The 10,258-nt window shown below is 43.1% G+C and overlaps 1 protein-coding gene and 1 long non-coding RNA gene across 2 annotated transcripts; both read left to right on the top strand.

The window, feature by feature from the left end:
• The first annotated feature begins 325 nt into the window (after nt 1–325).
• LOC115766957 lies at nt 326–1,793 on the top strand. The gene is made up of 3 exons (XR_004018344.1): nt 326–747; nt 815–1,533; nt 1,599–1,793. It is a non-coding gene; the product is annotated as an uncharacterized LOC115766957 (long non-coding RNA).
• Nucleotides 1,794–6,288: 4,495 nt separating this feature from the next.
• LOC115766950 (zinc finger protein 37) lies at nt 6,289–9,385 on the top strand. Its single transcript, XM_030711037.1, has 2 exons — nt 6,289–6,888; nt 7,848–9,385. The coding sequence occupies exons 1-2, from the start codon at nt 6,444–6,446 to the stop codon at nt 9,383–9,385; spliced, it is 1,983 nt and encodes a 660-aa protein (XP_030566897.1). The 5' UTR covers nt 6,289–6,443.
• The last annotated feature ends 873 nt before the right edge of the window (nt 9,386–10,258 follow it).

Raw genomic sequence — 10,258 nt, 5'->3', positions numbered from 1 at the left:
TTACGCCTAGTTTCGTACATAGACATGGGTCGAAACTTCCCATTCGCATAACTCGGTCGAAACTCAACCGATTTTCATGAATCTTGGCTTTTTATTCATGATTTCCCCTCTAAGATAATCTGGCAGTTAAATCTGAAAACAAAATTTTTCTTCGAATTTCATGTCAAAATCGTACCCCTAGTTTCGTACATAGACATGGGTCAAAACTTCCCGTTCGCATAACTCGGTCGAAACTCAACCGATTTTCATGAACCTTGGCTTTTTCTTCATGGTTTTTCCTCTAGATATATTTGGCATTCAAATCTGAAGACAACATTTTTGGTCGAAATTCATGTCAAAATCTTACCCCTAGTTTCGTACATAGACATGGGTCGAAACTTCCCATTCGCATAACTCGGTTGAAACTGAACCGAGTTTAATGAATTTTGCCTAATAATATTGGTGCCAGGTTTAGATGCCAAATTGATCAAGAGGTCAAACCATAAACTAAAAGTAAAACCTTATTATAAACCGTTTGAGTTTGGGCAAAGTTGTGCGAATGAAAAATAAAAATTAACTTGCAATTTTGAGGTCTATCCCAGAAATACTTGGGAAAAAGGAGTTTCCGTTGAGATAATTCAGTTAAGGCGAACTTATTGGCTAGGAACTCAAAGTCCGATCGGCTCTCGCAATTTAACATAAGAGTACCCACAAGAAAGGGAACAATGGACAAGTTTAATGGAATCAACTGCTTGAGTGATCAATGAGGTAAATGCATTTTGGGACTTTTGTTAAGGACCATATTCAAATTAATGTCTGGCTCTGCATATCCCAGCCATTAGTTGATGAACTCAAAAAATACAAACACACACACACACAGACACAGAGAGAGGGAACAAATGGCAGAGGGCAGTAACCTAGCCGAGCCGAAATGTAATACAAGAACTGGGTGCAGCCGTTGTCGTCGACCGAATTCGAAGCCGAACCCAAACTCAAACGAGTATCAGGACTCAGGGTCAGGAATCAGCTGCTGATATAATAATGCAAACGTGGACAGCTGTCGGAAAATTGCTGAAAATCGAATGAAAAGCCGCGCGCGCATTCTGCTCCGACGTTCGTCTCGCCCTTTGGCTGCTTTTCCTTTTTTTTACAGACGAGCATCAATGGCAATCGCACCACCAAATCCAGTTCCTGCTCATGTTGTTGTTGTTGTTGTTTATGTAGATCGTCAAATGATGTCCCGTCCCGTCGTCGCTTCGGGTTCGTAGGGCGAGTCTCGGCCAGGCTACCGTAAATATATTTCAGAGTGTTTCTTCTACCTGGTCCTGGACCCGTCCCGACCACATATCGAGAAGGTCTTTGAACTCATCTCATCTAACGATTTGTGGGCTTCGCCGGCAACAGCTGCCGCCTAAATAACCCGAGTCCCAATTTTCAGCTCCGAGTTCCGAGCGAGAGATTTCGCAATGCTCAAACAAATGTAATTAAAAATACAAAGTTTCAAATTACTTGAATGAAACGTGGAACGTGTGTCCAGCTCAAGAATCCGTACAAGTGAGCTCAACTTGTTTGTATCCTGTTGCAGGACATGCTAATAAGTCTCGGCCCCCCAACGAAAGGAGTGAAGCACAATTTGGCGATGACGTAAACTGACTTCTTTTCTGTTGATATACCCGTCGAAATTGTCAAAAAAAAAGGTGGATTGTTTTTCGGGCAAATGCATGAAACCAAAAAGAATCATAGCTATAGCTTAAACAATTTAATATTATATATATTTGGAAAATTTTCCACAATATCGAAAGAAATTAAACTATGTAAGCCACATTTAAGCACTTCAAGATTCATAAAGTTGGGACCAAAGTCAACTAAATTGATCTAGAATATATTAACTAAGGTCTGGGTCTACATCTAGAAAGTAGCTAAAATGATTGTAATGACAACTTGAGGCTGGCTTCGGTGAATCTTTTAGCATTTTCCAATGTGGTGGTCCATGGATTATATATAGAAAAGAGCTAAAATATTTCTTGACGCTGGGTTAAATATTCGATGGGTTATTCATAGAAGGGAGCTAAATATGTGCAATAATGACTTGACGCCGGCTGCGAGGTATCTTTTAGTCGGGCATTTATGACTAGAGCACATTTACTTGTTGTAGATGTTGTTGTGGATGTTGTTGTAGTTGTTGTAGCTGTTTTTTTTATTGCTAATGAAACAGGCACACGAAATTTTGTTGTTGTTGTTGTTGTTGCTGTTTCTGTTGCTGTTTTACCTGTTTGCTGTTTCTATGTACACGCCAAATGGCAAGCGGTGAGAGGGGGTTGATTGCTGGGTGGTGGTGTTGCTGATGTTGTTGTTGTTGTTGCTGTTGCTGTTGCTGTTGTTGTTGTTGCTGTTGTTGTTGTTGTTGTTGTTGTTGTTGTTGCTGTTGCTGCTGTTGCTGATGGCGATGATGATGATGTTGTTGACGATAATAACGATGATGGGGTGGTTCGCAGAGCCGTTGAAAAAGGAGTAACAATGAAATTATAGCAAGAACACAGGAACAAATAGCATTTGGGAAAAACTCAACGGCGCCCGGTCTGCCAGTCAGTCGGTCCGCCCGCCAGTCCGCCAGTCCGCCAGTTGGTCCGCCCAGCTAGACAGACAATACGTACAGAGCCGAGAAGAAGCAGAGTGCACGGAACAACTCGTGCTTGTTTCCACTTTAATACATCATTGAAGGGAAAAAGCAGAAAGAGCATGCCAGACACCTGGCACATTTGTCCTCTCGCTCTCTCCCTCTTGCTCTCGCTCGCTTTGTGTCTGGCATTTGGGCCCTGAGCAGGCTGCGGCAGGGGCAGGGGCAGGGGCAGGATCAACAGTTTTTGGGCTGGTTGTGTTTCTGTTTCTATTTCTGTTACAGCTGCCACTTCCTGGCCCGTGCCACGCGAGCGTCACACTTCGCTCGATACGGCTAAAGGAGTGCGACGGGGAGCGGGCGGGGAGAGGGCGCCACTGCGGGCGTTCTGTTTCGCTGGGCAACGCCAAAAGCGTTTGGCAAGCTGACAATTTCAGGCGCAACCAACCACCCACCCACCCAGCCAGCTGGACTGGGGTCCTCGGGCAGCTGCACTTGTAGAGCATTTCCTGTTTTTTGCACGCTCGCAAACGCGCTCAACTGGATCCCTGCCGCGGCTAGAAATGCTGGCACCTTTGTTTTTACCCTTAAACTAACGCTAATAACGCCGCGATACAGGAACCATATTGTCCTGTCCTTGTTCCAGCTGAACGAATCTCGCCTTTGCTCCGGCTGCATAATTTGGTTTCCTGTCGTGACGCGTGGATCCTACCCCGTCCGAGTCCCTGCCCGAGAAGCCATATGGCTGGTACGGTGCTCGCCTCAATACAGCTGCGCGTGCCTCTTAACGATCCCGATCATATTTTCATTTTCATTTTTATTCACAACGTACAGAAGCCACCCCCTAAAGCGGCTAGCGAAGCGCAACAAGCTCGCCTTTTAGCTGGAAAAGCAGATTACAATTTGGAGAGCGAAGTTTGTGTGCCATGTGTGGTTGCCACCAGGACAACTTGGGTCGCATATTTAGGGCTTCCATTGCCAGAGGTGCCCAATTGTAATTAGTGCAGCCGAATTCCACAGATGGTCGGTACGTTACATTTCAAGGAATATTTGTTTATGCTAAGAGGTCTCTTAGGTCTCACAGCTAGATGGATTGTCCGCACAATGAATGGCATTTCTTGGTTAAGTGCCTCAGACTCAAGAGGCCATATAAAAGGGGTCTAAGCTGCGATATGTTGTTTACGTTCCCAGTCAAATGATCCCCCATTTTCAAAATATCAGGAGCTCTGACTTCAAAAAAAAATAATCCGTACCCATATTAAAACGAAAATAATTGAATAAATCATCTTTTTGCCAGCTAAGCTCATGCGACGTAACAGTTGGCCAAGTAAAAAAAAAAAATAAAAGTTATTCTTGATTTTTTCGGCACTTTATGTCCTAATTAATTATCTAAGACTTAAACTGAGTGCTAGAGAGCCCCAACGGCTTTTATATGCCCTTATAGAAGTATATTTATTAAAATATATTCCCAGAGTTAAATAGTAAGTTTTAAGATTAATTCTATAAACGCATTGATAGCGAGACCAGGTTCAATCTTTTAATTAAATTTTGAACTTAAGCTGAATGAAATCGTATATTTCCAACGCGTCCTGACCTTTGATATACGAAAAACCTACGCCCAAGCAAATGCTTTAATGTATTACCAGCGAGTAACCACGCCAGCCCCTCTCCCTCCTCTGCTGACAGTCCACCTCCCCTTCACCCTTCACCCTTCACCGCCCACCCAGCAACCTTCTGCTCCCATCGCCACCTACATGCAATCAACAATGCCGCAATCCAACGACTGTTGCTCAAAACTCCACCCCTTTAGCACACACACCCCCTACTCCCACAAGCCAACGCCACCCACCCCATTCGCCCGTCATTTTTGGCAATTTGTTCAAAATCAAAGTTCAGCAACAAATGCAATGCAACAGCAAGAGCAATTAACTCGGCACAACTGCCACATTCGACGGAGACGGCGACGCTGTTGCAAAAATCCACCCCAAAATGTTCAATAACAAAAAGGAGCCATGAGCCAATTCAGGTACGAGCCAAGAGCGGAGCGGCAGAGGGAGAGGGAGGGACGCAACAATTGGAGGAAAAAGCCAATGGCAAAACGAGCGGCAATGGAACGCTTCCTGATTGTTGGGCTCCTTAATGCCGCTACACACTATCATACAAGACTAGTCTGATAAACCAATATTCGTATGAAACCAAAGAGTATTCAAAATGTAGCTTAAGCAATTAAATATTATAGTAAATTAAGAAAAAATAGCAAAAATATATTTTAAAAAGTTAAATAATTTTTCCTCTGTTAAAAAAAATAATACTATATATATATAAAAATAATAACTATAACTGTAAAAAATACAGCTTTAACTATTGAAGATTATAATTAATAAAAAAAATAAGAAAAAAATATATTTAAAAAATTTAAATGATTTCCCCTTTGTCTAAAAAAAAAATCATAACTATATATTTAATAATATAATAAATTAAGAAGAATTTATAAAAAAATATATGTTTAGAATTGATACACTTCCCCTTTGCGACGTGTGCAGCTGCCCTAAAGACACGCAACAGCTACTCTGTTATTTTTGGGGGTAGTTTAGGTGCTGTGTTTTCAGTTCTATTACGTTCCATTCCATTCGGTTTCATTCCGTTTCGTTTCGTTGCGTTTCGGCTCACTCTTCCTTTCCATTTCATTCGGCAACCCTTATAAGCGACGTTTCGTTCAGTTGTATTCTCATAAGCATTCAAGAGTTGCTTACGTTCGGTTCGTTCGCATTTCTTCTCTATCTTATATAATATTATATTTTCTCCTAAATCAATTTTTTCACTACCAACAACAATAATTAAAACTCAACTTTTCAACAAAACTCGTGTCAACTAACCTAACTTTTACAACTCTAACGTCTATACTTTCTGTTTTATAAAACAAAACAAAATAACAAAAAAAAAAAACAACAACAACAAAAACAAAAACAAATATCAAAACTTATTTAAGTCGACAACAACAATATTTCATTTGAACTTGTTTACCAAAAATCACAATAATAAAAAATATATACAAAAACAACAATAATTATTATTTAACAATAACAGCAAGCCAAAAGGATATATGGAGCAATACAATTACCAAACCCGACCCCCTCGCAGTTGACCGAACCGCTTTATTTGAAGCACTCCCCCCGCTCGTTGTGTAAAAACAAACGTAAACGTAAACGCAAATGTAAAAATCGATAAACCACACGCAGCCAACGCAAACGCAGCAAAACGTGTCCCTGTCCAGAGAGACCCCAAAAACACCCAAAAAAAAACACACACACACAACAAAAAGCAAAAGACCCCAAACTCGAGCCAAAGTTGACCAAAAAAGTTGACTACGGCTCCTTGACCAGGAGAGAGCATGAATAAAGCGCAGAAATGTGTAAAGTGGCTGTGAAATTTGAAGTATCCTAACCGAAAACCGAAAACCAAAAACCAAGAACCGCAAACCAATTTATCAACGTATTATATACAAAAAAAAAAACCGAATAAAATGCAATTTACAATTGGAAATTGAATTATGATCGAATGGGGCTAGACGCAGCAATGCGAATGCCGAGCCATAAACTCGAACTGAGTCAACTCTAAACTCTATTTTAATTTCGGCGAGCCAATCTATTTTTCATATGCGAAATAAAAAGTGCAACATTTCCTTTCCGCTTTGCCACCAAATAATACCCCCTAGGACGGTCTTTGCTCGTACGAAACAAACAACTCGCTTCAGCACTTAACACTATCAACTAGCCTACAACTGACAACTTTTAACCGCTCAATCGCTCAATCACTCAATCAGTCAATCATTGTTAACCCAATCAAAATGCCGCGCTGCCTGATTGCCAAAAAATGGAAGGCATATCCCTGGCTGGATCGCTCAGAGGATACGGCCACAACGACGACGACGACGACGACGGCGACCACGAGCTCTCGGGAGGAGCAGCTGTCGCCCAATCTCAAGTCACGTCGCTCCACGCTCGACGATGACGAGGAGATCGATGTTGTTGGCGACAAGCTCCTTACCAAGTCCGACAAGCAACGCACAATTATTGTCACAACAGCAGCATCAGCAGCAACAGCCGCAGCAGCAACAAACGACAGCACAACAGCAACAACAACATTAACAGCAACAACAACGGCAGCAGCAACAACAACAACAACGGCAAAGTGCTGGGGACCCAGCTCACCAACGGCGGGCACCACGGCGCCAAGTCCGCCGCCGCATTCGCCGGAGGCAGCGACGCGAGGAGCCACCAATGCCTACAATGGTGAGTAGAAAACAAGGAATTAAAGACACAGCACTCCGAAAAAAAATTTTAAAAAAAAAATAGCACTCCAATTTCTGTAGAAAAATTTTCTGAAATTAGTTGAAAAGCGTTTAACTTAAGTTTAAAATACTTTTCTTAAGAAATTTATTACAGCAATAAATTTCTTGAAGCAGCTTAAAACAATCTTCCTCGAAACTTGTTAAATTTTGTACCAAATTTGAGTCATAATCTAGGATTTTTTTTTTTCATTTTAAGCCGTATCCCAAATTATTTACACTCAAGACTTTTCTTCTCATTTTAAGAAATTTCTGTCTTGATTTGAAAGAGATTTCATACTTAAAACCATCTTACAACACTCTTCTCCTAAACATTTTAGGCTTAGTACCAAATTTGAGATTTATCCCAATGTCGTTAGAAGGAATGATTTATATATAAGAGTTTTCTACTCGTTTTAAGAAATTGAATATCTAAATGCAGCTTAAAACAATCTTCTGCGAAACTTTTTAAATTTAGTATCAAATTTGAGACTTGCTTTAGAATACTTTCACTTATCACGATTTGTTGCATCCCCTAGCACAGCATATTTTACGGAGTCAAAGAAATACTTTCAACATTCCATTCCATATCTTTCTTGAAGCAAGAGTTTTTCTTCACATTTTAAAAAGTTGCAACCTTAATTTATGCACAAATTTCTTGGTTTCTAATGAAAAGGTCTTTAGCTAAATTTTCTAGGCAAAATTTGTTGCATACTTTTCTGCATATACATTCATTATAGCATATTTATCAAGCGTAAAGAATTTTTACATTTACATTTTTGTTTGCTCAAGCGTAAAGAAGCGAACATTCAATAGCTATTTGCATGGATCTGAGAAGGTTTAGGAGGAGAGAAATAATTGACAGCTGCAACCTGCTTGGCCCAACTCTAATCCCGAATACCCTTTACTCTCTTCTGGTTGCAGGCTACACGCGTGAGCTGTCGCCTCCGCACTACACCGCGTACCTGCCCCGGATGGAGAGCGAGATAACGGTTATACGAGCGGCGGCCACAGCGCTGGTGGCAGCAGCCGCCACAAACGCAGCCGGGGGAGAGCAGCAGCAGCAGCATTTAGCCGCGTATCAGACGCCGCCCTCGTCAACGACATCGTCGCCCTCGTGCTCGCCCAGCGGCGCCTTGCATGGCGATAGATACAGTCCCGGCATGGTGCACATCAAGACCGAGTCCGGACAAACGAGCAGCGAGCGCAAATGCTTCAGCAGCACAGGCGCGACGCTGTCGCTGCCGCCCAAAAAGAAAGACATCTACAGGCCGTACTCGCTGGACGACAAGCCGGCGCACGTCTATCGGAGGCGTGTGCCCGCCGAGGAGGACTTGCATGCCGCGCACGCCATACTCGATCTGAGCGCCTCGACCGCATTCCACCCGCCCACGCAGCCACACCAACTGCAACAGCAGCAACAGCAACAGCATCATCTTGGCCACATGCACACAGCACATGGCCATATGGAGGCGCATGCGCATGTGCGGAGTACGTCATCGATTGCCGAACTGGCGGCTGTGGCCAGCGCGGTTAACGAACAACGCCCCTTAAGCAATGCCTCCAGCGCGAGCAGCAGCCACCTGCCGCCGAGCAGCCCGGCCAGCAGCCACAGCAGTAGCAGCCAGAGCAGCAGCAATGTGCAGAACGAGAACAGCAACACAACCAACACGAATCAGCTGCGTCCTGGTCTGGGTCTCTCTGTGGAATGCGATGCGGATGGTGATGGCGATGTGGATGGCGGACAGGCGGCCAAGACCGTGGCGTACACCTACGAGGCCTTCTTTGTGAGCGATGGCCGCTCCAAGCGCAAACATGTGGCCGATCCGGCCGCAATTGTGGTCCAGGATCAACAAAAGACCAAGTACACGTGCTCCGAATGTGGCAAGCAATATGCCACCTCCAGCAATCTGTCGCGCCACAAGCAGACACATCGCTCCTTGGACTCGCAGTCGGCCAAGAAGTGTCACACCTGCGGCAAGGCTTACGTCTCGATGCCCGCCCTCGCGATGCACGTGCTGACGCACAAGCTCTCGCACAGTTGCGGCGTTTGCGGCAAGTTATTCTCGCGCCCCTGGCTGCTGCAGGGTCATCTGCGCTCCCATACCGGGGAGAAGCCGTACGGGTGTGCGCACTGCGGCAAGGCCTTTGCGGATAGGTCCAATCTGCGGGCGCACATGCAGACGCACTCGGTGGACAAGAATTTTGAGTGCAAGCGCTGCCACAAGACGTTCGCGCTCAAGTCGTACCTAAACAAGCATCTGGAATCGGCCTGCCTCAAGGACGAGGAGGAGCTAATGATGGCCATGTCGCTGCATGGACATACCGATAGCAACAGCGAAAGCGGTGCCAGCTTGGCATCGCCGCCGCACGAGTTTCTCGATCGTGTGAAGGTGGAGGCGACCGGAAATGGAATCGGAGGAGTCGGAGTGGGAGTTGGAGGCGTCAGCTATGCCATGTAAATGTTGAGTAAGTGTGGCCGAATGCCAAAAGCCCTAGTTAATTTACCGTTAATGTTAAACAGAAAGTTATCGTTATCGATTACCGATTACCGATCGATAGCCGTTATCGTTATCGAACCGCTAGCAGTTTTTATAAATGAAAAGAAAAGATAAAAATACGATTACATACTTGACATCACAATACGTCCAAAAAGCAAGTGTAGTAGAGCAACACAGAGACTGTAGAAATTCGCATTAGACACCTTAGGCAGCAAATACCTTATAATAAAAAAGTATTAAAATAAATAATTAAAAAAAAGCGAAAACAAACTAAATACACTTAGCGAAACCTAATCTCGTTCTTCTTTTAGTCTTAAGCGAGTTGAACATTCCTAGGCCCAAAAAAGAGAAAAACACAAGAACCTAACCCACATATATATATATATATATATATGTATATATATATATATATTTGACACACGCCACGAACACACACATGAAAGCCTTTTGCAGGAGGTGCGATCCGAATGCAATCCAAACCTGAACTTGAGCAATTCTTTCTATGCTATATCTATATCTATGTAACGAAATATATACACATTAATGATGTACTATAACCTGTAGCTCTATCAAAACTCTTAGTCTTTAGCTCTCCTCTCTCTTTAATCCAAAAAAAAAACTAAAAAAAAAAAAAACAAAAACTAAACGAAAACAAAACGAAGACGAAGTGATTAAAATTAATGCAACGAATACAAAAGCAAATGCAATGTTTCTCAAACAACGAATTAGGTCGTAAGGGCAGCCTATCTATAAGCAGTTTATATAGTAGCGCCACGTTTTTCACAACATTTTTAAACTAAGTCACATAAGCGAGAAAAAAAACAACGATTAGTA

Source organism: Drosophila novamexicana, unplaced genomic scaffold (assembly GCF_003285875.2).
Source record: "Drosophila novamexicana strain 15010-1031.04,08,12 unplaced genomic scaffold, DnovRS2.1 tig00001292-arrow-arrow-pilon, whole genome shotgun sequence".
Lineage (NCBI taxonomy): Eukaryota > Metazoa > Arthropoda > Insecta > Diptera > Drosophilidae > Drosophila > Drosophila novamexicana.
Note: the sequence above shows the minus strand (reverse complement) of the source record. Positions and strands in the feature narration are given on the sequence as shown.

What these genes read in the sequence shown, in the direction of transcription:
- LOC115766950 (XM_030711037.1), top strand. Translation starts at nt 6,444, where the DNA reads ATGCCGCGCTGCCTGATTGCCAAAAAATGGAAGGCATATCCCTGGCTG. An exon ending in AGCCACCAATGCCTACAATG is followed by an intron (nt 6,889 to 7,847) that starts GTGAGTAGAAAA and finishes TTCTGGTTGCAG; the next exon opens with GCTACACGCGTGAGCTGTCG.